General features: G+C 45.0%; 1 protein-coding gene across 2 annotated transcripts in view; it reads right to left on the bottom strand.

Moving 5' to 3' along the window:
- The window catches only part of apbb1ip (amyloid beta (A4) precursor protein-binding, family B, member 1 interacting protein), a 156288-nt gene that overhangs the window by 36454 nt on the left and 92372 nt on the right, over window positions 1–27462 (bottom strand). For both annotated transcript variants that reach the window (XM_068013909.1, XM_068013912.1), the window contains exons 5-7: window positions 25127–25204; window positions 18172–18331; window positions 5253–5374 (exon numbers count right to left, since the gene is read on the bottom strand). In XM_068013909.1, coding sequence (XP_067870010.1) covers window positions 5253–5374; window positions 18172–18331; window positions 25127–25204 — 360 coding nt within the window. The remainder of the gene's footprint in view (window positions 1–5252; window positions 5375–18171; window positions 18332–25126; window positions 25205–27462) is intronic.

Here is a 27462-nt window from a genome sequence, read left to right as displayed (position 1 = left end):
ATTTTTTATTTAAAAAAAAAAAATTTTTCCGCATCACTAGGATGGTGTGTGTCTTGGAGGGGAACTTGGTGACATGGCTATTCAGGCACTTCAATGCTGCAGTCACCTGTCACTGACCATGGGGTTCGGGTGCGCATGAACTGGGCACCTCAATGTGGATGTTGGTGCCTGGTGTTGCCCCATGCATGGTTCTACCACCTGGTCACACATTTCCTGTGCGGCTTTTAATTCATGCTGGGCTCCCAGTTTGCAATTCTAAATGCCACACACTTTTGCAGACCCCAGGTCATTAAATCTCTTTCTGCACTATATCCAGGCTCTTGCAACAACCCCTCAGCTACTTACGATGTCTTCCACCTCCAGCCATGCCTTCTTGGTGAGACTTGCTGGCCTCCCCCTCCTGTCTGCTGGAAACAGGACCTGCCTCCCTTCTCTGACTACTTACAAAAATGCCTTCAAGTAGGCGTTGCTGAATCATAAGCAGCTCTGCCTTGTTCTGACGCCATTCCTCTGCGGCTTTCTTTGCTGATGATCCCATCCTTCCTGCCTCTGTCTTCAGCCATCCTGGGGGTTACCATTGACCAGAAACTGAACTGGACCAGCCGCATAAATACTGTGGCTACAAGAGCAGGTCAGAGGCTAGGAATTCTGCAGCGAGTAACTCACCTCCTGACTCCCCAGTGCCTGTCCACCATCTACAAGGCACAAGTCAGGAGTGTGATGGAATACTTTTCACTTGCCTGGAAGGGTGCAGCTCTAATAATACTCAAGAAGCTTGACACCATCCAGGCCAAAGCAGCCTGCTTTATTAGCACCCCATCCACCACCTTCAACATTCACTCCCATCACCACCAATGCACAGTGGCAGCAGTGTGTACCATCTACAAGATGCACTGCAGCAAAGTACCAAGGCACATTTGACAGTACCTTCCAAACCCATAACCTCTACCACCTAGAAGGACAAGGGCAGCAGTTGCATGGGAACACCACCTGCAAGTTCCCCTCCAAGACACACACCATCCTGACTTAGAACTATATCGCTGTTCCTTCACTGTCGTCGGGTCAAAATCCTGGAACTCCCTTCCTAACAGCACTGTGGGTGTACCTACACCCCAAGGACTGCAGCGGTTCAAGAAGGCAGCTCACCACCACCTTCTCAAGGACAATTAGGGATGGGCAATAAATGCTGGCTGAGCCAGGAACGCCCACATCCCATGAACGAATAAAAAATTGGCAGCTGCATGCGAGCTGCCGACCTTAGGACCTTTCTGCCACTGTCAATTGGCTGGCTCTCCAGCCTGCAGGCCCTGAATTGGCTGTCGCTGGTAAAACTTTATAGGAAGTCCCACTGCTCCCCCTCTTATGTGCCACTGACCCGCATTTCTGCCTGTTGTCAGGCACTCTGCCCGATGGGTAAAATTCAGACCATAATGAAGATCAATGTGCTCCGCATCCCCATCTGATCACATAAATGTGTTAATATAGTTGCTGAGACATAATGGAAGATCCTAATCCTAAATATAATCCAGCAGAATCATGATGTTTATTATTTCAACACACCATGAGAGCTGACAGATAGGAAGAAGTTTTAGTTTCAGTGCCGGATAAATGCATCCACCCACATGTATTAATACAACAAGTAAACTTCCACTATTTAACCAACAGCTTGTATGAAAATGCTGACTAGATACAGTTTGGAGCCTAAGACAGTGAAATTGCATAAGGTCAGAAAACAGTGGATCGCAATGCATGATTAACCTACACCCATTGTTTCTGATACAGGCAGCACACAAACTTTGTGCTACCTGCTCATTTCAATGATTTCCATGCAGACAGTGCTAAGCGCACTGCTGACTGGCTTCACACCCGAGTAGGGGCAGCAAAATCATGAGAGGCTAACACAAGTTCAAGCTAGTGCGCACTACTTAAAGCTAGCTTGCACCACTCAGCATGGAGCTGCATTTTGACTAGAAAAGGTATTGGAAGTCATTCTAAGAGTGAGTTTGACCTGGGAAAAACACAGAAATGGCACAACAGAGAGTGGGCTCCAAGGTCCCAAACACAGCACTGGTGGCCTTGGTGCAGGAGGGGGGCTGGAGGAGTGACGTTCTCCACTCACTGGAGACCAGGAGGCCATCCAGATAGAAGTGGCACACTCTACTTGTGTAAGTCTGAAGTACTCAGGCTGTGGTTGGTAACAGCCAAGGTTAAGGGAATCTCAGGTAGGAGCACTAGTGGAGTTAACCAGCTAAAGCTCTCCACTGTCTGTCTCTGTCCATTTAGGACCACCCGATATAGGAGAATTTGTTTGCAGGGCTGTATGCAGCTGAGTGGGAAGAATTCCACCCCCTGGCGACAAGTCTAGATCCCAGATTCTATTAATCCTAGCTGTTTGGCCAATCACCAAATGTGCCCTGGAGAACGGCGGTCCTACCTGCCACAGGTCTCTAATTTCACATAAATAGGCCTGTTTCAGCAAGGTTTACTCCACATGCATTTAAGGAAGGCAATTTAAATCAATTAGTTATGAAGTTATGGAAGCTACCAAAGAACTGAGAATTATGTGCATCCATTCTCCCATAGCTCAAGGTCAGGGCCATACCTCCAGAAAACTGGAGCAGGATTAACCTTGAATATCCTGTGGTCATGGTATAAAAAAGATGAGAGTAACTATTGCTTGAGGTTAGAAATTGAGAAAGATTTTGTAATTCTCAGTACCATTTTTCTGGGCATCCAGGCTCTGTCAAGATACCTTGCCAAGTTGGTTTCCTCCCCTATTACTTCTCCAATCACGGCAATAGAAAGGGAGGCAGGGACAAACATTTGACTTTTGGTTTCTCCTTTGCCTTTCCAATGCTTGCATGTCAATTCCCCAGTTCATAAAAGTTTTAGAAGGAGTTTTTATATTGTGATAGTACCACCAACACCCAACTCACCAGGTCCCAGTCAGTCTGTACTGCCAAAGATAAACATATCTGGTTTTGTACAAACACGGCAGCAGAGATCTAAGGGGTAATTATAACCCCAGAAAATGGGCGGGTTTGGGTCGGGCAGGGAGCTCAGGCGTTAAAAATTTGATTCCCCCGAAGCCTCCAATTCCTCCCCTATCCAAGCCTCCAATCCACCCTGAGCCCTTCAATCCCATCCCCCAGCCGTCCAATCCTCAGACTTTTGTCTTACGACCCCCCACCACTCTCCCTGGATAGGAACGTCCATCTGGATCGCACCCTCAGCCCACCAGGATCAAAACACCCTCCCACCCTCCCTGGTCCTGTAGCCTCCTCTGGACTGCTCCCCATCCGACTGGAAGCCATGCTTGCCAATCAGATTCACTTCAGGGTGGGGAGACTTTTGCCAATGTCACATGCGCACTGTGGAGTTAAAACTCCTTTAATCTACTGGTCTCCCCAGTTCCTGACAGGTCAAGATAGTTAAAACTCCCCCTGAGTTTCTGGCCCTTGTCCCCTGACCTGCCACTGGTTCCCAGAATTCCTGAACCTGGCTAGTAAAAGTGTTAATTTGGAGTTAAGCACGTACAGATGTCTTGACAAACCAATTGAATGATACAATGTTGGGGGGAGGGTGGAAGCGGGGGTGGTGCGGGGGCAGTGTTAGGATCTTTCTGGATGGACAAGACCTACATTGAGACCGGCCTCATGAAAGCTTGTACACCGGGAGAACAGTGCACACACTGCAATCCCAAGATTGATACACAAAATGTAGAAACACCAACGTACAGCATTTAATCCCGCTGGTATTTGCTAAAGGCCATTAGTTCCTTTCCTGCAGAAATTTTTTTATTTAGAGATACAGCACTGAAACAGGCCCTTCGGCCCACTGAGTCTGTGCCAACCAAGAACCACCCATTTATACTAACCCTACAGTAATCCCATATTCCCTACCACCTACCTACACTAGGGGCAATTTACAATGGCCAATTTACCAATCAACCTGCAAGTCTTTGGCAGTGGGAGGAAACCAGAGCACCCGGAGAAAACCCACATGGTCACAGGGAGAACTTGCAAACTCCGCACAGGCAGTACCCAGAATTGAACCCGGGTCCCTGGAGCTGTGAGGCTCCGGTGCTAACCACTGTGCCACTGTTTTGCTATTTCTTGAAAGCTTATCATTTATGATTTTTTTTTTCCTCTTACCTATTACGCTACCACATTCCATTGCACAGATTCAATAGTCAGGATTTTATCCAGGTGAAAGAGGTCTCGACCACCGGCAAAAGCGCCACCAAGAGCCCTGCGTCACCTCCTCTGGTGAAGGCTCACCTGTCCGGTTAGGCACTTAAGTGGACAGCGGAGGGCCTTTCCTGGGATCAAGGACCCTGATGGTGGAAGTCCTGCCTACTGAGAGCTGTTGGCCAATGAGAGGCTGTCAGCTCTTTAACTGAGCAGCGGAGGCAGCGGTTGCTGCCGGTAAAGCACTCACCCGAGGCCCTGGACCCAGGCCACAGTTGTCAGAGCACGAAGGGTTTCATGGGATGGGAGTCGCGGGGGAGGGGAGTGTAGGGGGTTTGTCAGCAAGGGCAGGGGGGTGGCTCTCAGCGGGCCCCGCCTTCCCGATGCCAGGTTCGTCGTTCAGGCACTAAGTACCTTTTAACGAGGGACACTCCCCCAGCCCTGGAACTGACAAGCAACCAACACGGGTTTGCTTTGCTTGCTTCCCGTCCTACAACAGACCCGCCCGCCACTGGGATAATTCTGATGGTGGCAGATTAGGCCCTTAATTGTGCATTAATTGTTCACTTAAGGGCCTCAATTGGTGACAGGATGGAAACTCTGTTCACAGGCCTTCCTGCCCCAGACTTAATTTGGGTGGAGGTGGGAAGGTGGCAGGGTCCCCCTCCTGCCACCATCAAACCCGATTATACGCTTGCCCCACCTCGAAACCTGACTGGGGGAGAGCATAGAACTCCCCCCACGATGTTTCCATTTGGCAAACAAGTAAAGGTTAAATTAGTGTTCATTATGTGTCATAAGAAGAGTTAATTTTCATTCTGTTCATACTTTGCAGTCAGTTGTAGTTTTCAGGCAGTGTTTAAGGAATCATTTTTCATCTAATCCAAAGAAGCCAGTGAATTGTTTCACATGAAGACATTAGCTTGGAGTTTCCAGTTAGCGTTGTTTTAATGCCTGCATTAAGTTATTTATTTGAAGCAGGTTAAAGCTGGCAGTAATATGATGATTGGAAATCTGCGCTGCTAACCATTCAATTGTTTTCTTTTTATTGCATTTGCTCACCTGAGGATTTTTGAAGACAGCGTATTTCTCTTTTTGTTCAACAAACAGAAGTTTGTTTTCGCTGTCCCGTGTCCAATGTGACAGGGTCTCCACCAAGTTCTCGTGATCTTCCAGAAATCTCTCTGGACAAACGGGAAAAATCTAAAAGTCAGAACTTTAAAAACATTCACACAAAACAATTGGACAATGTGCAGCAATCAACAAAATGCAACATTCCTCCCTCAGCTAGTACCATCAGATGGACTTCCACTGGTCATTTATCTCATCAATATTCATGGGAATACTGTGCATAAAATGACTGGTGCGTTTGCCTACATTACGCTCACTGCCCTTCAAAAGTAATTCATTTCTTCTGAAGTGATTTGAGGTGTTTCTGAGAAATCTAATAAAGCACATTTTTTACAGTGAATGGCTGTCACTTTATTTAGCTGGAACAGGCACAATGTTTGCACATGTTCTTTCTGTCTGCAAAGAACAGGGCCCTGTGTGTTAATATATGTAGCTTCCAGTACATGCAAATGTGCCACACTGCAAGCCCTACTGGCAATCTTAAATTGGTTGTCAGCGTAATTCTTAGTGCACAAACTGGTGCATTCTCCATGGCAACATCTCTACCAATCAGAGTTCACTTGCCAACCAATCAGCACTCTCTTCTCATACAGTATAAAGTCATTGTTTTCCCTTACATTGCTATTCTTTCAGATTGTCCTGATGAGTGCAAGAGGAAAAACTTCGACATCATGTCTCTATTTTCAGCAATACTCAAGTTCTGTACTACCAAACAACTACTCCTCACTTGCTTGCGTGAGTGCAGCTCCAACAACACTCAAGAAGCTTGGAAAAAAATTCTACTTTGTTTGACCTAAGGCAAAAATGCATTAAGATTGCAGCTAACAGTAGTTAGTGGACACTGTGCTATAAATATATACAGTTATTCCACTCTGTTGGCAGTGCATCACAAGCAAGGTGACAGACACTGACTAATATAATGCATAGTGGCATTTTATATTAGAAGTGTTAAGGTGGAAAGTCTGCCCTCTGTTAAGCTGCAAGTTAGCCTATATCTCCATGTAGTATTGTGGTATAATGAGTAAAAATATTCATATGATTTTTTTAAGTTACTTTCTAGAATGCTGATCTCTGGCTTGTGAACCACATTGCTCAGACTCTAAAACAAAGGGATGAGATCTGCTTCTCAAGAAATCACGAATGACTGCCGGCAAGACGTTAAGCACTTCAAAGGGAATGAGCAAAGTAAAATAAGCCTGAGCTGCCACATGCTCATTTCCTCATTATTTAAGATCTAAAATCTTTATGTCAATTTCTGACTTTTACTCTTTGAAACTCCTTTCAGGGGCATTATCAAATACATTATCAAATACGGGAGAAAAGGCAGCTCTTGACGCGGTATGTAGCAAGACTATAAATGTTTTTTGAATACATTTATGATGATGCTCGCACAGCAACCTGAACAATTTTTACTCTTGATTTATTTTTTTTAAAAGAGCTATTAGGAAGAAAATAGAGAAAGAGGGATTAAGGTTATAGTCAGCTCTACTATTAACATCAAGTGTACTTCAAAAGACAGTTTCGGCACAAAACCATCCCTGATAATTGCAGTGTAAATATCAAGTCTCAGGTTAACGCTGTAAGATCAAATGCATCTTAAGATCAAACAATCTTTAAACAGTAATTGTAATTGAGAATCATTTGAAGATCAGATTTCTTCCCCTCATTCCTATATTACAATGACCCAGTCATCAAAAATCTGTATGATTAAGACCTTGTGATGTTACGTGAAGTCTTTACCACATTGATCTTACTTAAATGCTGTTGTGTTATTCTTCAATTAGTACCAGATGGTTTCATCAGACTTTGAAAACTTGCCATATTGCTATTATGAATTCCTAACCTCTGGATTGCTAGACCAGTACCATACCACTAGGCTACTGTGCCAATGTTAAAAATAATACATTTGTTGCAGGAATGTTCAACAAAATGATGGTGGCATGCTTGACCAATAGGGTTGTTATACCTTTCTTTGTGAATGAATGTGGTAAAGAACCTGACAAGACATCCACCTTGATGCTAGAGCTCCTTTAAGAGAAATGCTCTGGATGATGATTGAATTCGAATTCCAAGAGAGGTGCATTTTAATAGGTACAGATATTTGTTAGAGGCCTAATATTATCATGGTTTCTATTGTGTTCCTTCATGATTCAAGCCTCATGGGGTTATATACCCAATGGAACATACTTCAGGAGAATGAATGTGTGTACAGATTACTTATCAGAGCACTATGCATACACAGTTCAGGGATGTTTTATACCAATAAATCTCATCTCTGTGGACTACCATTGAGCAGCATGCAATGTCAGTGGCAGCTCCAGACTACATACACCTCAGGTACGCAGGCACCTCTCAGGGATTCACTCACTGATATTATTGAGGTTAACGATCCAAAATCCAGGATGCAATAAAGTCCAGCTTCAATGTCCTTGGATGAAGATCAGAATATATCATCATTCCTTCACTGCCACTAGGTCAAAATCTTGGAACTTCCTCCCTAGCAGCACCTCGGGCATACTTACACTGCAGCGGTTTAGGAAGACAGCTCACCATTGCCTTCTCAAGAGGAGGTAATTAGGAATGGGCAATAATGCTGGCCTTGCCAGCGATGCCCACATCCCATGAACAAATAAAAAAAACTCATACCACCACAGCTAGGTATTATTCAACTTGATCAAGATCATTCATAGAGTATGTATGTTGCCCATTTTTTCTTGCTATGTGTTGTACTTTACATTTTTCTGACATATTTTGTATAATTCATGCTGTAATTTATGACCTACCACTGCAATTTCACTGCCTCTCCTTATTTCAAATCATCAGCACTGATCCTGGGGGTATTCCAATCAGCACTTACCCCATCCCAATATACCTCCTCTAACAAGGACCCGATGTTTTCTATGCTTTAGTCAACTTCTTATACATACTGAAGATTTATCCTGAACTCTCACAGCTTTGAGTTTATCAAACAGATTTCTGTGTGAAACTTTGAAATGGCTCTGGAACCCTCTAGGAATTATGTTTCATATTCTTATCACAGTTCACCTGGGATGGCACCTCCTCAAAGAAGTCTGTTTATTAAGCTATTATTGTACTGATAGTTTTCAGGTGTGTGCTCAACAATCAGTATGATTATTTTTAAAAAGAACTAAAATAAGTCAATAGGTAGTTTCCTGAGTTTGATTTATTGTCCCTTTTTGTGTACAGGCACCGCAATGACCAATCTACTGACACCTCCTTATTGTCCAGTGACTCCCTCATAATGATTGTCAGTATCTCACAAATCTCCCATAGCTCACTTGGATATACGTTACCTACCCTGGGGCCTAATTGCTTTTGAATCTTTGCAGCCTGGAACTCTATCTTCGTTATATTACAAATATTAATTTTGCTTAAAAGGTTGCAAAAGAACATCAAGAAGCAGAAAGGTAAGCCTCAGGGAAAGAACTACTCAATCATTTTCTGGTGAATCAATGCTGTTTTTTCTCTGCTAGCTCACCCTTACCTTCCTCCTCTGCTCTCTTCCATAGATAGACCTATACTTCTTTCTACAACCATGTTATGTAGCAGGTAGCACACTATTCTCGTCCTTCAATCTTATTCTAGGGTATGACACCTCGGTGCAGTCCAAACATCAGGCTGTTGTTTGAGCATGGAAAATGCTTGCTCAGTGATGTTCTTGCCTCTTAAATTGGCATCACTGTAGGCTCTTTGTTTGGGAAGATGGAGGTTTTGTAGTGGTGCCATGTTTCGAGTGTTCCAGATCCATGCTACAAGTTTCCACTTGTCATCATGCATAATAATTTTGCAGTGTGTTCATATGCCATTTGCAATATCACAGATTGTACCTGTGCCAAAAATAAGTATTGAGACAGACCCATTAACTTTGTTAACACTTAACATAGCTGCCCAGAGGCACTTCATCTGACTCAAAGCCACAGAACTTTTTCCTTTGGGTAAAAATAAGACAGTTTGCTATAGATGATGGGGTTGGAACAGTCATTCAGATACTTGGATTCTACTGTTTTTTTATTAGCATTCTATGAGGTCTTCTTCCTAAAATTGTGTTTTAATAATACAAGATCCTGTAACTACTGTTCTTTTAATTGCAATTGACTGAGAACCTTATAAAACAGGAAAGTTTATTCTGTGTTCAGCAGTTCTGACGTAGTGACCTGTCGGTGTATAAAGCATTCATGTATTCCAACGGTAGCATTTCAATTTGAAGACTACATATCCAGACTGATGCTGTATCACTCAAAGAGACAAGACAAGGCTCGTTTGCGTAATTCCATGAAACTCTTCAATTTCAAAAATTGTAAGAACAGTTAGAAAAAAATTCCTGGGCCAAAAAGGACAAATTATTTCTAAATCATTCATATGTATTTGTTTTTCTCTATATTATTTGCCTAATTTATTCTTTGTGTAACTGATCTAACTGTAAATGGATTCAATCATCAGTTTTAACTGGTACAGTATGGGCCTAGTGTGTGATATTTTGTGGTTGATATAGTGAGAATACTATGAGTCCAGTGCCTAGTGTTAATGCAAGACCACCTACTTCCACCTCCGTAACATTGTCCATCTCCGCTTATGCCTCAGCTCTGTTGTTGAAACCCACCTCTAGACTTGACTATTCCAATGCTTTCCTGGCCTGCCATCTTCCACTCTTCATAAATTGAGCTCAACCAAAACTTCGTTGCCCATATCCTAACTCAACTGAGTCCCGTTCACCATCATCCCTGCGCTGGCTAATCAACATTGGTTCCTAGTCTGGCAGGGCCTCAATTTTAAAATTCTCATCATTATTTTCAAATTCCTCCATGACCTTGCCCCAGAGTATTTCTGTAACCTCCCCCTGCCCTACAACGAGCTGAAGTCTTTCAGTCTTCCAATTCTGGCCTCTTAGCCATCCCCAATTTTAATTGCTCCACATTGCTGCCCTTGCCTTCAGCTGCTTTAATTCTAAGTTCTGGAATTCCCTCCATAAACCTTTCTGCCTCACTAACTCTCTCTTCCTTTACGACTTCCCTTAAAACCTATCTTTTTGACCTAGCTTTTGATAATCTGTCCTAATGTGACTTGTTGTCCTATTTTGTTTCATGATGCCCCTGTGAAGCAACTTGGGATGTTTTACTGTGTTAAAGAGGCTGTATAAATACAAGTTTCTGTTCAAAACAGGGTAGTTGTTAGGTTTGGACTATGCAGCTGAAGATATGCACCCAGGTTCTTGAGGAGGACAGTCTGCTTGCTACAAATGTTAAGAGAAATGGGGCTTGATTTTCAAACGCCCGTGGAGATAAGGTTGGTCCAGAAGTGCTTTGAAAATAGTGCTCCCAGATGGCATGCCAGTCTTCCGAAGCCTTCTAAACGCTGCTATTTTCAAAACAAGGGCAGGGCGAGGGGGACTGGCAACTCGCTTGCCTCCAATTAATGACCTGTTAAGCTCCTTGAAGAGCTTGTTAATGGTCTGGGGAGGGCAAAAAGGAGATTTTCAAAGTGGAAACTGGGAAAAGTGAATGGTCTGGTGCATCTAAGTGCTCAGCTGTCGAAAGCAAAGCGGGAACCATTATGTGGTGTGGCTGATGAATAAAAGTCATGGAAAAATAGGGTTATTCAAACTGAACGGGTAAAGTACCATCTGACTGACTGTTTGGCTACTTGTTTTCACCATGACCCTCTGATCTCTTGCCTGCTCCGTTCTGCAAGGCAAGCCCTGTTATGGCTACCGTCTGCTTTTCAGCATTGCAATCTGGAGCTGGTTCCCACCTCCATGCAGCACTCGGTGCCACTGATTGGGCACTGAGCTCATCTCCGGCCCAATTAGTGGTTTTCCATTTCAAAATAGCATTGCATCAGCAACTCAGTTGCGGCACGGGGTCGGGACTTGGAAATGATCAGGGCATCGGGTTCCCAACTCCCAATTGAAGATCAAGCCCTCGGTGTTTTAAAAATTGAGACCACACAGATCTGAAATGTTAACTTTGTTTATCTCTTCACAGATGCTAACAGATCTGCTGAGTGTTTCCAACATTTTCTGTTTTTATTTGAGTGGTCTACATAGTTTCAACAGGTCATGCAATAACCTGCTCAGTGACGCTCAGTTTGGGATCCACCAGGGCCACTCAGCTCCTGACCTCATTACAGGCTTGGTTCAAACATGCACAAAAGAGCTGAACTCAAGAGGTGAGGTGAGAGTGACTGCCCTTGACATCAAGGCAGCATTTGACCGACTATGGCATCAAGGAGCCCTAGCAAAACTGAGGTCAATGGGAATCAGGGGGAAAACTCTCCACTGGTTGGAGTCATACCTAGCATAAAGGAAGATGGTTGTGGTTGTTGGAGGTCAATCTTCTCAGCTCCAAGACATCACTGCAGGAGTTCCTCAGGGTAGTGTCCTAGGCCCAACCATCTTCAGCTGTTTCATCAGTGACCTTCCTTTAATCATTAGGTCAGAAGTGGGGATGTTCGCTGATGATTGCACAATGTTCAGCACCAGTCGCTACTCCTCAGATACTGAAGCTGTCTGTGTAGAAATGCAGCAAGACCTGGACAATATCCAGGCTTGGGCTGATAAGTGGCAAGTAGCATTCGCACCACACAAGTGCCAGGCAATGACCATCTCCAACAAGAGAGAATCTAACCACCTCCCCTTGTCATTCAATGGCATTACCATCACTGAATCCCCCACTATCAACATCCTAGGGGCTACCATTGAACAGAAACTGAACTGGAGTAGCCATATAAATACCGTGGCTACAAGAGCAGGTCAGAGGCTAGGAATCCTGTGGCGAGTAACTCATCTCCGGACTCCCCAAAGCCTGCCCACCATCTACAAGGCACAAGTCAGGAGTGTGATGGAATAATCTCCACTTGCCTGGATGTGTGCAGCTCCAACAACACTCAAGAAGCTCGATACCATCCAGGACAAAGCAGCCCGCTTGATTGGCACCCCATCCACAAACATTCACTCCATCCACCACCGACGCACAGTGGCAGCAGTGTGTACCATCCACAAGATGCACTGCAGCAACGCACCAAGGCTCCTTCGACAGCATCTTCCAAACCCGCGACTTCCACCAACTAGAAGGACAAGGGCAGCAAATGCATGGGAACACCACCACCTGCAAGTTCCCCTCCAAGTCACACACCATACTGACTTGGAACTATATCACTGTTCCTTCACTGTCGCTGGGTCAAAATCCTGGAACCCCCTTCCTAATAGCACTGTGGGCGTACATACCACACATGGACTGTAGCGGTTCAAGAAGGCAGCTCACCACCACCTTCTCAAGGGCAATTAGGGATGGGCGATAAATGATGGCCTGGCCAGTGACACCCACATCTCATGAATGAATAAAAAAAAAATGCCCTGTACCGTGGGAGTGCTAGTTTATATATAAAAAATATCTTAGCCTTTCCTGCTGCTGTATCCGAATGCTGAATTTAATGCAATTAATGGCACGAGGAAACAGAGCGTCCCTGACCTTGTCTATTCTGCAAACTAACTAACTCTTCCTAAGTCCCCTGCCACATCCTGGATAAAACAGTAGCATAAAGGTTGAGTGTTGTGATCACATTCACTACTACAGGCAGTACAGTGTGAATCTTTCTTCTTGGATGTAGGTCTGGTTCCAGGAGGTAGCACTAAGGTTTCCTGATTGAGCATAACCCTCACAACATGGTGCACCCTGGTGAGATCAAAATGGTTTTGAACTTCCCTGCTCTTTCTTTGCTCATTTCCCACATGTCCAGCAATGTTGGACTTGCTAATATACTTATGCTGCTTTGTGTGGACTGAAACAGTTGAGATGTTGCTCTGGGTCTGTGCTGGATCTCTGCAAACTCTTTCCACTTCCTTATTGATACCTTAATTAAGTGTCAGCCTGAAAACACACATGTATGAATTTTAATGTTAACCTTTAATTGGTGTGTAACAAACTCAGTGAGCTATCAACCATTAGCACTGGTCCTGTGCATTATAGCATATTCAAATGCTTCAATCCTGTAAGGAATTTTGATATCGGGGCAAAAATGCGTTGGTTCAAGTTTGATGCTAATGCATCAGAATACCACATAACAAAACACACTTCAGGTGTTTTTTTAGATTTAGAGAACAGAGCACATGAGCTGGGTTTCCGGCAGGTGTTGGGACCCCGACGTCGGGCCCATCCATGTCGTCAGCGTGCCCTCTGATGGTTTCCTAATTGGCTGCCTTCTTGCTCGCCGTTGGATGGGCTCCCAATGCAGCGATGTCAGGCCAGCAGCCCACCAGAAGACAGGCAAGCAAGCGCGAGGGCACCTCAACATGGATGCACTCTGGCTGCTGCATTGAAGTTATAAATTAAGAGGCCTGAAGCCAATAGAGCCATCAGCTTGGAGGGGAAACCCCTTTACAGGCCTTTTCATGGAAATGGCTGTGGCCTTTCATCCCCACAGCTCCATCACTGGGGCAGGGAGACCCTGGCTTTGTTGGCCCTCTGTCCTGCCACCAGGAGGCCACCTTGGTTGAGCTGGCGGCCTCTGCACACGGAGGGAGGCTGCTCTGATGTCAGTAAATTACTGGCGCTGGCGCAAAATGGCCCCGAAGTGGGACTTTAATTGGCTGGAGCAGCCGACCCAGATCCCAGCCCACCCCTGGGAAAGTTCCCTGGAGACGGGTATGCATTGGGGAGCTGTCCCAACATCGCTCCCAGCTATTTTTCCGGTCTCGACCTCTGGCTCCAACCCCGTCTCCACTGGGCCGGAAATAACCAGCCCCATATGTTTGCAGTCTATGGAGAGTTAATCTCATTATAGCTTTTAAAGCTGGCACTGCCATTGATTCCATTTTTGTGCACTTGGATAAATTAGCGGAGAGGGAGAGACAATCAACAAGTCAGCGAAAATAGTTATAATTAAAGATAGAAGTGGCAGCTCATAAAACTGACCAGGATTGACATTTGGAAACTTGTGTTGAGAAATATCTGTGAAGACAAGAATCATGTTTTCCACTGGTCTGACATTGCAGAGCAGTTTCAATTAAACAGACTGAAACAGAAATACTTTATTTTTCCTATAACTACTGCTGCTGTTATTTGTAATTGGTACCTAACAGTCCACTGTAAGCACTTCACTTGTGAAGCTGACCAGATACCACACATGGCCTTGTCATTTTGTGAGTCAGCTGGGTAGCTTCATTGTTGTTGACAGTGAGCCATAATCACACTTTTGGCCAATACTTAGTCTATTTGTAGTACTTGTTGAAAGAAAAATGCCATGAGAATAGGAAGCATATTTTCACAGGTACTTGATAGTGATAATGTGACATTATAATGCAACTTCAATCAATTGATGCCTCTAACATGTTGTATCTAAAGGACAACTCATGCAACAGCATGTCAGGGTATCTCCACCTGTGTGGGTGACTGTGTCCACTCCTTATCCTTGTCACGCATAAGTTAATTCAGTTGGGTTCATCTGTGGGAAGACATAGGTCTGTAATTTCCATGTATTTACAATCGTAAATTTGAAGTGCAAGTGGTGCAGTCTCATTTTTCAAATGAAGAAACATGCAGGTAAGCAATTTTCAATGCTTTTGTGCTGAAAAATCACTACATGCAAGTTCTCTTATTCTTTTTGGCCACTTCCACCATCCATCTGTCAGGACCCTCTGCCGCCTATTTCGATAGCTCAACCCCTTGCTCAATAACATATCTGAGGCAAGTTTCTTGCCTTAATGTCACCAATGTGTCGGTGTAGATTTACACACGGATGCAAAAGGTACAACACGGCCCGCCCATCATTCATTGGCGGAGCTGACGAGTCTCAACAATGAGTAGTCCTGGATTGCTGCAGTTTGCTTGCTTTGCTCACGATTTTTAAAAGCTTTTTCTCGCTGAGACCTGCATTATAAATTCCTACAATGCTTTCAGTCTCACTGCTCCAAAGACTTTTTTGGTGCCTCAACTCTCCCCACATGTTCAGAACGACTGAGCAGCAAGTCTGGGCCACTCAATGGGATCTGCAAGGGCCTGTAATGGCCAATTGCCAACAGGTGCCCTTTTCTGAAGGGCATTGGACTGTGCCATGATCCATGCAGAACAGAGACAGAGGCATTCAATTCTACAAGCCTGCTTGCCTCCCTAGGGTACAGAGAACTATCAACAGCATCCACGTGGCTCTGAAGGTGCCAACTTGGAACCCATTGTCCTACATTAACAGGAAGGGGCTCCACTCGCTGGAAGTGAAGATTGCCTGTGATGCATGGCAATGGGCAGTGTAGGTCAATGCACAGCATACAGGAAACTGCCATGATACATTCATCCTGCAGCACTCAACCATTACATGGCTATTCAAGGAGGAAAGCCAAATCGTAGGATGGATTCTGAGGGACATGGCCGACTCTCTGATGCCATGGCTGATGACATCGTTCATTGCCACCCACAATACAGCAGAGAATGATTACAATTGAGCCCATGCAGTGACCAGGCACATGGTGGAAATGATCATAGGAGTTCTGGAAGGCTGATTCAGATGCCTGGTGAAGCCAAGTGGTGTGTGGCAGTGTGTGCCAGAGTGAGTGACAAGCATAATTGTGCCTACTGCACACTTTACGATTTTGCCTTACAGGAAGGATTCACTCTGGACTGCAGGTGAAGAGGCCGTTGAACCAGAATATCCTGAATTGCAGGCTGTGGAGCCCATGGATAATGCCAGCGCAGATGTGTCATCACTTGAAGGTGCCCATACTTCCAGAGAGCAGCTTGTGGCACAGGTCTTCAGCATCAGGCCTACAGCACACAGCTTGCCCACCTTCCTCCCCTTTGCCAGTTAAGATAGTCTGAAACAATGCCTACTCAACTACATGACAACGCATCTGCCTTTTTAACTCTAACATGACTATTGCTTGAGTTAATTTTCATTTCGTGTTTGGGAACCCGACATCAGCAACATTTCCAGGTTCTGATCCTGCACCGCGTCAGCGTCAGTGAGGCAACGCAATTTTCAAAGGGTTAGCCATTAATTGACCCGGAGCTGAGCTCGACGTCCAATTAAGGGCTTCGGGCATGGGCACGAGGCTGGAGGCAGGAGCTAAGCACAGAGGGATAATTTAAAAAGCAAATGGCAGCCATGACTGGGCTTGCTGTTGCCTTTGGAAATGGATGAACAGGGAAAGCAGAGGGCCAGCGGTGGTTTGGGCAGCTATTCCCAGGCAGCCCCATGTTTTTCTGTTGCCTCCCATGAGGCCCTGATCAAGGCAGTAGTGAACAGGAGAGCTGTACTCTTCCCTCCATCTGGAAGAAGAGCTCCAGCGAGTCAGACCAAGCAGGCATGGCTAGAGGTGGCCATGGAGGCTGGCAGCCTCAAGAGTCAAAACACTCTTTCCTCACTAGATCAAGCCTCTCAGCTCTAGCGATGGCCACTCTGTGCCACTGCATAAGCAGCTGAGTTTAAATCTCCCCTTTTATGCAACTTTTTCACACTGCAGTCAAGAGCACTAATGGCTCCCCACTGTGTTCCCGACAGCTATGTTCAAACATGTCCCAGACCTTCCATGTTCTCCATTCTTGCCATTTGAAAACTGCTAACTGTTGCTCCCCATACTCCTAATGAGCTCCATAATGAGCTCAACAAGCAATTAATTGGAGGCGAGCGGGTTGCCAGCTCCCCTTTCCTACACTTCCTTTGAAAATCTGATTGTATCACTGAGGCGTCGAGAACCAGTGATGCCTTCTGAGTGCATGATTTTCTGTGCCTGTCCACACCCAAATTCACCCCCACGGCTGACTGAAAATTCAACCCAATAATTCAGCACCAAATGGGTGTACCCTTTCCTGTATGACTGATTCCTATGATTAACAAAAAATAAGTGCACATTTAGTGTAAAACAAAGAACAGCAATGTACAAAGCAATCTTTATGAATAACCAACCACAAACAAACTAAGTGCAGTTTGAAATAAAAACAGAAAGTGCTGGAAATACTCAGCAGGTCAGGCAGCATCTGTGGAGAGAGAAGCAGAGTTAACGTTTCAGAGTCAGTGACCTTTCATCAGAACTGGCAAAGGTTAGAAAAGAATTAGGTTTTAAGCAAGTGAAGGGGGACAGGGTTTGATGGGGAATACCTGCTGAGTATTTCCAGCACTTTCTGTTTTTATTTCAGATTTCCAGCATCTGCAGTATTTTATTTTTATTTAAGTGCAGTTTAAACTTAACATGATCAACGGTCAGATATATATATCCTAACACCCGTGCCACCACCTGGTACATAAATGTGCCTTTCTAACATCTATTTTAGTGCTGAATCTAACAATGCCCCGAAGGCCAGGAAGATAAGAAATGATCACTTGCTGGTGATCTGAAGGGTTATGGGATAGTGGCGGCTCTTGATTGGCTTCTGGCATGGAGCAGCTGCTGGCTGCATCTCTGGAGTGCCCTCCTGGGCAGCCTGGTCTTGTCTGCCACATTGCATTGGCTTGCTGCTCTGAGGGAGAAGGCCTGAGTCCTGGGATGTGCTTCTGTCCTGAGATATAATATCAACAGGCACTTGGTGTTTGATTCCAAGAAGTCTATAAAGAACTGTGTCAGTCTGAGAACAATTTCCCACTCTAGTCTCTGCAGTAAATGCGGATGCTTTTGGCAAGGAAGGAAGAAACCTTAACATATGGAAACAGTTACAGGTTAAGGAAGTAGTCTAATTAGGGTTTAAGAATCGATTCAAGGTTAAAGGTATGTTCCATTTACTTTAGAAATTAACATTGTAAAAATAAACATTATAGAAATTGCATGGAATCATTAATAGGCTTAAAATTTATAGCTTCGAATTGATGCTGTCTGGTGGATAAAGCTTTATAAAATTCCACATCTTACCAATCTGTAGCTCTGGATTTTTTTCATACAGGCACCAGTTGACACTGCAGTCACAGTGAGACTTCTCAAATAAATTGTCCAAAATTTCTCGCACAGTCTGTCTTTCATCAACCATCAGCGTTTTACTGCTGCTATCATTCATGAGGACCTTGACAACCAGCTGAAAAGTAAAAACAGGGATTATGATAGAACACACTTGAATGACCTGACACCTTATCCCTGCCAGTAAGCATTTCATTACCAAAATACAACTAGATACAATTGGTTTGTATTCACTGGAATTTAGAAGGTTAAGGGGTGTTTTGATTAAAGTTTTCAAGATATCAAGGGGAACCAATAGGGTGGAAAGAGAGAAACTATTTCCGCCGGTTGCAGAGTCTTAGGACTAAGGGACATATCCTAAAAATTAGAAGCAAAATACTGCAGATGCTGGAAATCTGAAATGAAAACAAGAAATGCTGGAAATACTCAGCAGGTCTGGCAGCATCTGTGTAGAGAGAAGCAGAGTTAACGTTTCAGGTCTGTGACCCTTCATCAGAACTGGCAGAGCCAGAAATGTAATAGGTTTTAAGCAAGTAAAGTGGAGGTGGGGTAAGAGTTAACAAAAGAGAAGGTGTTTATAGGACGAGGTCACAGAGAATAACTGACCAGAAGGGATAGGACAAGGTCACTTGCCCCAGACCCGCTTGACTTGCTTAAAACCTATTACATTTCTGGCTCTGCCAGTTCTGATGAAGGGTCACTGACCTGAAACGTTAACTCTGCTTCTCTCTACACAGATGCTGCCAGACCTGATGAGTATTTCCAGCATTTCTTGTTTTTATTATCCTAAACATTAGAGCCAGATCTTTCAGGAGTGATGTTAGGAAATATTCAACATGCAAAGAGTGGTCGAAATTTTGGGACTCTCTTCGCATTTGGCAGTTGATGCTAGGTCAATTGTTCATTTTATATCTGAGATTGATAAATTTTTGTTATCTAAAGGCATTAAGGAATATGGGGCAAGGATGGGTATATGGATCTATGTCGCAGATCAACCATGATCTCATTGAATGGCAGAACAGGCTCGAGGGCTAAATGGCCTACTCCTGGTCCTATGTTCATAAAATCTCCAGCTATACAGATTAATTATCATCATCCATTGAATTATATTTCTTTGCATTACAGACAGGGAAGATTTTCTCTGTGCCTTACATTAAAACAGTAACTATATTTCTAAAATACTTCATTGACTGTGAAGTATTTTGAGGCATCCTGAGTGCTAGAAAGGCAGCATATAAACACAAGTCCTTTCATTCTTTTTTACATGTAGCAATATTGTAAATATGTTCTTGATAAATATATTTATGAATTCACTACATAGTACACAGAGCCAATCTTTCCCTATTTCAGTAATTACTCTGGTTTGTGGCAGGGTCTGAAGACAATGGGCTGGATTTTCCTATGGAGTTGGGGATCCGCGCGGGACCAAATGGGGGTTCGGAGCCTATACTTACTGCCAGTCTGCCCGACGGCACAATCTTCCTGGAGGTGGCCTCTTAATTGGCTGCCTCTGCACTTGCCGTCCTGTAAAGGACCCTGGACCGGCTCTCGATGTTGCCACCCCAATCAGAGGGCTGGCAGCTTTGGAACCTTGGCAGCCCCATCGGGAACGGTGGGAGTTGCTGAGGCATACTACAAGGGCACCTCAAAATGGAGGCACCCTCGAAAGTGTGGATACAAATCAAAAATTAAGAGGGCCAAAGTCCTTAGGACCCACAGAGCGGAGGGAAACCCCTTTGGGTGCATGGTCTGGGCCGCAGGTGCAGCCATTCCTGCCAGTGGCCCCCTCTTCAGGGCCTATAGCCTCTGGTTTCGATGGCCCCCTGGGCTGGCGCAGGAAGACTGCATCCATTGAGTTGGTGGCCTCCACATGTGGCAGGGGTGAGCCACTCCGCTGGTGGCAAAAGGCTTGCGCATCCGCAAAATCGCACCTAATTGGGTCTGTAATCAGCTTAATTGGCAACCGATCCGGGTCCCCGCCCGACTATGGAAAACTTCCTCAGCAGCGGGAATCCATTGGAGAGCTGCCCCGATGCGGCTCACCCCTATTTTTCCAGCCCCCTCCTCCTCCATGCCTGCCACCAGGGGACTGGGAAAATTCAGCCCAATGGCTTCAGTCTTCCCGATATTTAATTGGAGGAAATTTCTGCCCAACCAATAAAATCTGAAATGATAGGAAGGCCATCTGTTCTGAGACTTTTTGCACTGCAGCTTTTGAGGCATTCATCAGGAAGTGTGCACCAACAGCAGCTGCAGGTTAACTTAACCTTTGGTTTTTGTTCTTCCCCGTTTCTAAGGGAAGTGCCTCATTTCCTCCGGATGTCTGAGTGAGGTCAAGAACTGAGGAGGAACAAGCCACTTCTTTGCCACTCTGTGCAGTAGTGTATAGTATACCAAGATGATGGCTACAGTGCTAGTCATCTGCCAACCCTAATCATTTCTAACTCTACAAAGGAGAATGGCAGTGGATCTTTTTGCTTTTCCCCTCTACAGATTGCTTTGTGAAAATGCTGAAACTTTGAAATCTGTTGCTGGAAGAAGACAGGCTGTGCAGTTCTCACAATGCACATTTTTCTTAATATGTTCTTGATAAATAACACTATTAAATCATACTTTATTCTTTGGGACACCTTTAATGGAGAAGTAGATATATATAAACAAGTGAGAAAACTCTGTGTTAATATTAATACCTTTCATTATTAACTAGTGCCCACAATTTTTCACACTCTTTAAAATAATAGAGGAAATGAAAGTTAAACGCTGTTTAAAAACCAATTTTTATTGAAAAATATAGAATTCCTCACAGTTGCTAATTGTGTTAATAGAGGAAGTTTAAATATTTAATCACAGCAAACCTCTGACAGAATGCAGCGGCAGATTTGGACAGAAGTGTGGGATCCCAACATCTTAGTCTGACCCCTACTTGATCCCCAAAATGATCCAAGAAGATGATTCAACTCCTGGGAGGAATTCTAACAGGTTTGAATCAGGTGGGAGGTTAAAGCATTAAGAGTAACTCACCTCCTGACTCCCCAAAGCCTGCCCACCATCTACAAGGCACAAGTCAGGAGTGTGATGGAATACTCTCCACTTTATCTAGATGGGTGCAGCTCCAACAACACTCAAGAAGCTCGACACCATCCAGGACAAAGCAGCCCGTTTGACTGGCGCCCCAGCCACCACCTTCAACATTCACTCCCTTCACCACTGACATATAGAGGCAGCAGTGTGTACCATCTACAAGATGCACTGCAGCAACTCACCAAGGCTCCTTCGACAGCACCTTCCAAACCTACCACCTCTACCAGCTACAAGGACAAAAGAAGCAGATGCATGGGAACACCACCACCTGCAAGTTCCCCTCCAAAGCACACATCATCCCGGCTTCGAACTATATTGCCGTTCCTTCACTGTTGCTGGATCAAAATTCTGGAACTCCTTTCCAACAGCACTGTTGGTGTAACTACACCACAAGGACTGCAGTGGTTCAAGACGGCAGCTCACCACCATCTTCTCAAGGGCAATTAGTGATGGGCAATAAATGCTGGCCTCGCCAGTGACGCCCACATCCCACGAAAGAATAAAGAAAAATCTGAATCCCACCTCCAAACTGCCTACTTCCGGTCTTAATGGAGGCAGGATGGGTGGGGGTGCCGGCACCCAACCCACTTCCAGGAGGTGCATTTGCAATTTAAATATTATAATGAGGTGGCATGTCTTGAGAAACCTGCCAGCTGAAGGGTGTGAGGACTGCTGGACCCAGGAAGTAAGTGCCTTTTCATGTGATTGGACAGCTCCTGACCCTTACACTTTCATTGTGATCTCCCCTACAAGGCCTCCAAACTCCAACTTGAGGACTCCAATTTCCCCGTAATGATTCCAATCTTCTCCCAGAGGCCTCTGATCCCTCAAGCCTCAGGTCTCTGACCACCCCCCACCCTTGGGATTAAATCCTCCTCCTCACCTCTGGGACTAGCTCTAGAACTTTGGGATCAGATCCACTCAGTTCCGGGGTCCGGGAGCTGTCCCCTCCCAGGATCGGACACCTGAGCACCCCCCACCCGGGTCAAGGACTGGACCCACCTGGCCATGTGGCATCTTCTCCAGCATTCCCTGCCCGACTGGAAGCCAAACTGGTCAATCCGACTGATTTCCGGGTGGGGAACCTGCCAGTGATTTCACACGCACACTGTGGAGTTCTCCACAGCATGTGGGAAACCCTGACTTCCAGGTTTCCAACACCCTACCGACCCCCCCACCTTCCCTCCTAGTGAGTCAAAAAATTAAAATTTCACCCCCTCCACCCATCCCACCCTCCCAGTGTCAGCTGATACGTTGGAATGAATTAATTTAAAGCTAATAAGGCTGCATTTTTGATATGGACAACGGGATCACGGGGAAGACATAAACATATACATGTTTAATTAAAAAAGTTAACACTTATTACACCCTTACACCATTAAATAGTATCTGACTGTATCAGCTGTGGCTCAGTGGGTAGCATGCTTACATCTGAATTAAAAAGGGTTTGGGTTCAAGTTTCACTACAGGACTTGAGTGCAAAATCAAAGCTAATGCTCCACTCCAGTGCAGTGCTCAGGGCATGCTGCACTGTCAAAGGTTCTGTCTTTTGGATGAGATGTTAAACTGAGGTCTTGTCTGCCCTCTCAGGTGGTCATAAAAGATCCCATAGCACTATTTTGAAGATGAGCAGGGAAGTTATCCCTGGTTTCCTGACCAATGTTTATCCCTGAATCGACATCACAAAAACAGGTTATCTGGTTATTATCACATTGCGGTTTGTGGGAGTTTGCTGTGTGCATATTGGCTGCAGCGTTTCCTACATTTACAACAGTGACTACAGATCAAAAGTATTTCATTGGCTGTAAAGTGCTTTGGCATGTCTGGTGGTCATGAAAGGTGCTATATAAATGCACATTTTCTGACTTATCAGCTATAACGTCATTAATTTCAATGTTTCAGCTGCCTCTGGGAGCCTGGTCAGGGATCCTCTCTGATAAGCTGGGGGATTAGGTTCATCTGAGGTTGAGGAGTGGATCTTAAGGGCTGAATTTTTCCAGCCCCATGATGGTTAGGCTTGGAGGCAGCAGGACTGGGAAAGTAGAGGGGAGCCATGACAGGAAGGCTCCCCAATGCATCCTCGCCACCAGGGAAGTTTCCCATTGACAAACGGGGCCCTAAATGGCATCACAGAGACAGGCAGCCAATTAAACTATTATAGACCCAATTAGTTCTGATTTAGCAGGTGCACTGGCGTTTTGCCGCCGGCGGAGTGCCCCCTCCCACCCCTGCCATAGGCGAAGACCACCATTTCTATGGAGGCGGCTTCCCTGTGGCAGGCCAGGGGGCCATTGGAGGCTGAGCCTCCATGACCCAAAGAGGGGGCTGCCAGTAGGAAAGGCTGCATTTGTAGCCCAAGCAATGCACCCACAGGGGTTTCACTTCTGCTTTGAGGAGCCTAATGGTTTTACCCCAAATAATTCTAACTTTCAATACATGTCTCCAAGTGTGCCTCCATGTTGAGGCACCTTCTCGGTCCCTGACCTGCCTGAGCAGTGCCCGCCTCTCCTGATGGGGCTGGTGAAGCTCCAGAGCTACGGCCCTCATTGAACTGGCATCATTGGGAGCCCGCTTGCTGTCCTTAATAGGACGGCGAGCACAGACACAGCCCAATTAGGAAGCTGCCTCAGGGCCTGCAGCTGGTAAGGGCGTGCTTGGGACCCCTATTTGGTCCTGACGTGGGGTCCCAAAGCCTGAGGGAAAATCCAGCCCTAAATGTCCGTTTGACTGAATGGTAACGCTCTTACCACTGGGGCAGATTGTCGTGGATCCCAGGACATAATAGGCTAACATTTCAGTGCTATACTGTCTGATGCCATGTAATGCATCCAATTATATAGCCTATTGCTTGATTTAAGAACTTGACAACAGACTATGTGGCCTAATCTTTCCATCTCTCCTCTATGTTTGGGCTGAACCTCCAGTAGGGCAACACTTTTGCCAGTACTGGAGGTGCTCCACTGACCCGGGCATTCTTCCGGACCCAGGATCACTTGCTCATAGCAAGAGAGCTTCCTGACCTTTGTTAGGGAGATGTGTCAGCTTGGGAGTAGAAAGTTGTCTTGTTAAGAGAAAGTGGTGGCCATTGATCTGCCTGATAACAAAATATTCTTTACTGCCAATCTAGGGACTAGAAATTGGATAGCCCTGTATTTTGGCTACAGGGGTCGTGATTTGTGACCTGCCTGCGCCCAAGCAGATCGTGGTGGGCGACATGCAAATTTGGTGTACACACAATAAAAGTGGACTAAATTTATAGATATGTCTATAAATAATCTTCGCTGAAATCACTGACAGGTAAAAATAGTTACACCTTTCTGAAATCTAAACATGATAATTATTCTGTTTGCTGAGCCTTTGTTGGACTGTCTTCCTTTGTTGTCAGATTCTTGAATCAATTCCTCGCTGCCCATTGTAACTGGATCTTATTCTTATTCATCAGGTTGCGGATGAATAGAGGTGACTGGTGTTGATTTGACGGTCAGCATTTGGCTCAGGAGAATACACCAGGGGTTTGGATGATCTTTCAGCAAAGCAATAGCCCCTCACCTCTCTCCATTTGCAGAGTACTGAATTAACTCTTAGAACCTGAAAGCAAGCTGGATTTTTTTCTCAGGAAGTAGGTGGCACAGGCAAGGCAGTATTTGGTGTCCGTCCCTAGTTTCCCTCAGGTGTTTAAGAGTCACTGATGTAATGCAGAGTTCTCTCCATGAGCCACCAGATTTTAAAAATTCAATTTCAAAACTTGGCAGGCTGCAATTTGACCTCATGACCTCTGAGTTGCTAGTCCAGTATTATAACCACTAAGATACCATATCTGTAATCGACTGACCTTTTTAACCTTTGCCTCCTTCAGCTTTTCCAAAGCAAGTTTGATTTTGTCAGCTTTTGCCCGGGCCTCTTGTTCTTCCTGCAATACAAAAAAACATTTGTAACTTATGGAAAAGGGCAACAGATTCAATATAGATTTTGGCATCAAGAAAATACTGAAACCTTTGTTCTTTCTGAGGTATACAATTGTTTTATTTTATCATTTTTCCCCACTCCAAGGCTACAAGGCAGCCAGAGAATCTGCTTCCAAGCCTCTTTAGATAGAAACTGTAAACTTGATTTTAACCCCACACCCCTTGACAGGCGGGAGATGGTCAGGGGATGCATTAAAATATCAGGATTGGACAACCTGACCCCATACCTGCACCTTTAAATTTTAAAGTGCAGAAATCAGGCCATGGGCGAGGCTGCCGCAAAAGGCAGACAGAGCATAATTAGCATAACAAAGTCGTGGCCTAATGATATCATTGGCACAGTAACTTAAATTTAATAATAAGTGAGGGGGATGCCTGAGCTGTGGGATTCTAGGCAGCTGATCAAAGGCAAGAGCTACTGACTCCCCACGGTATGTGACTCTTTTAGCACTCATTGTAGGTCAGGAGGAGCAAGAGTGCTCTCCGCAGGCCCCTCAAGGAAGCCTTTGGTCTTGTCCAGCCTGATCTCCAGTATCATCCCACCCCAGCCCTCTTGATTGCTAGCCTCCACCCAGCCCTCCCAATCACCAGCGCCGCCGCACCCTCCCCAACCCCCCACATCCCCCATGCAAGATAAGGGGGGAGTAATATATTAGCATGGGTGGAGGATTGGCTAATGGACAGGAAGTAGAGAGTAGAGATAAAGGGGGTATTTTCAAGTTGGAAGGCTGTAATTAGTGGAGTACCGCAAAGTTCAGTACTGGGGCCTCAGCTATTTACAATCTATATTAATGACTTAGACGAAGAGACAGAGAGTAATGTCTCTAAGTTTGCTGATGAATCAAAGCTAGGTGGAAATGTAAGCTGTGAGGAGGACGCAGACAGGCTGCAAAGAAATATAGGCAGGTTAAGTGGGTGGACAACGAGGTGGCAGATGGAGTCTCATGTGGGGAAGTGTAGGGCTATTCACTTTGGTAGTAAGAATAGAAAAGCAGAATATTTGTTAAAAGGCATGAAACTTCTAAATGTTGATGATCAGAGGAACTTGGGTGTACTTGTACAAGGCAAACAAAAAGCTAGCATTCAGGTATAGCAAGCAATTAGGAAGGCAAATGGCATGTTGGCCTTTATTGCAAGGGGATTGGAGTACAAGAATAAGGAAGTATTGCTACAATTGTACAGGGCTTTTGGTGAGACTACAGCTGGAGTAGTGTGCCCAGTTTTGGTGTCCATTGCTAAGGAAGGATATACTTGCCTTGGAAGCAGTACAGCAAAGGTTCACTAGATTAGCTCCTGGGATGAGAGGGTTGTCCTATGATTGGAGGCTGAATAAATTGGGCCTATACTCTCTGGGGTTTAGAAGATTGAGCGGTGACCTCATTGAAACATGCAAGATTTTGAAGGGGCTTGACAGATACTGAGAGGCTGTTTCCTTTGACTGGGAAATCTAAAACACAGGGGCACAGTATAAGGATAAGGTGTCGATCATTTAGGACTGAGACGAGGAGAAATTTCTTCACTAGAGGGTTGTGAATCTTTGGAATTCTCTACTCCATCGTTGAGTATACGTATGACTGATATAAACAGATTTTTGATGATAAGAACATAAAACATAGGAGCAGGAGTAGGCCATTCTGTCCTTTGAGCCTGCTCCCCCATTCAATGAGATCATAGCTGATTTTCTACTTCAACACCATTTTCCTGCACTAGCCCATATCTCGATGTTTTTAATATGTAGAAATCTATCGATCTCAGTCTTGAACATAGTCAATGACTGAGCCTCGACAGACCTCTGGGGCAGAGAATTCCAAAGGTTCACCACTCTCTGAGTGAAGAAATTTTTCCTCACCTCAGTCCTAAATGGCCTGCCCTTTATTCTGAGACTGTGTCCCCTGTGTCTAGACTTCCTATCCAGGGGAAACATCTTCCTGCATCTACCCTGTTGAGCCCTGTAAGAATTTTGTATGTTTGAATGAGATCACCTCTCATTCTTCTAAACACCAGAGAATAAAGGCCCAATCTTAGGGAATCAAGGTATATGGGGAGTGGGCAGGAAAGTAGAGTTGAGGCAGAAAATCAGCCATGATCATACTGAATGGTGGAGCAGGCTCGAGGGGCTGTATGGTCTACTCCTGCTCCTATTTCTTATGTTCTTATGTTCCGATGTTCTTAGCCCTCTCAATCACCAGCTTCCCCCAGCACT

Source organism: Heterodontus francisci, chromosome 2 (genome assembly GCF_036365525.1).
Source record: "Heterodontus francisci isolate sHetFra1 chromosome 2, sHetFra1.hap1, whole genome shotgun sequence".
Lineage (NCBI taxonomy): Eukaryota > Metazoa > Chordata > Chondrichthyes > Heterodontiformes > Heterodontidae > Heterodontus > Heterodontus francisci.
This window is presented reverse-complemented; position numbering and strand designations above follow the sequence as displayed.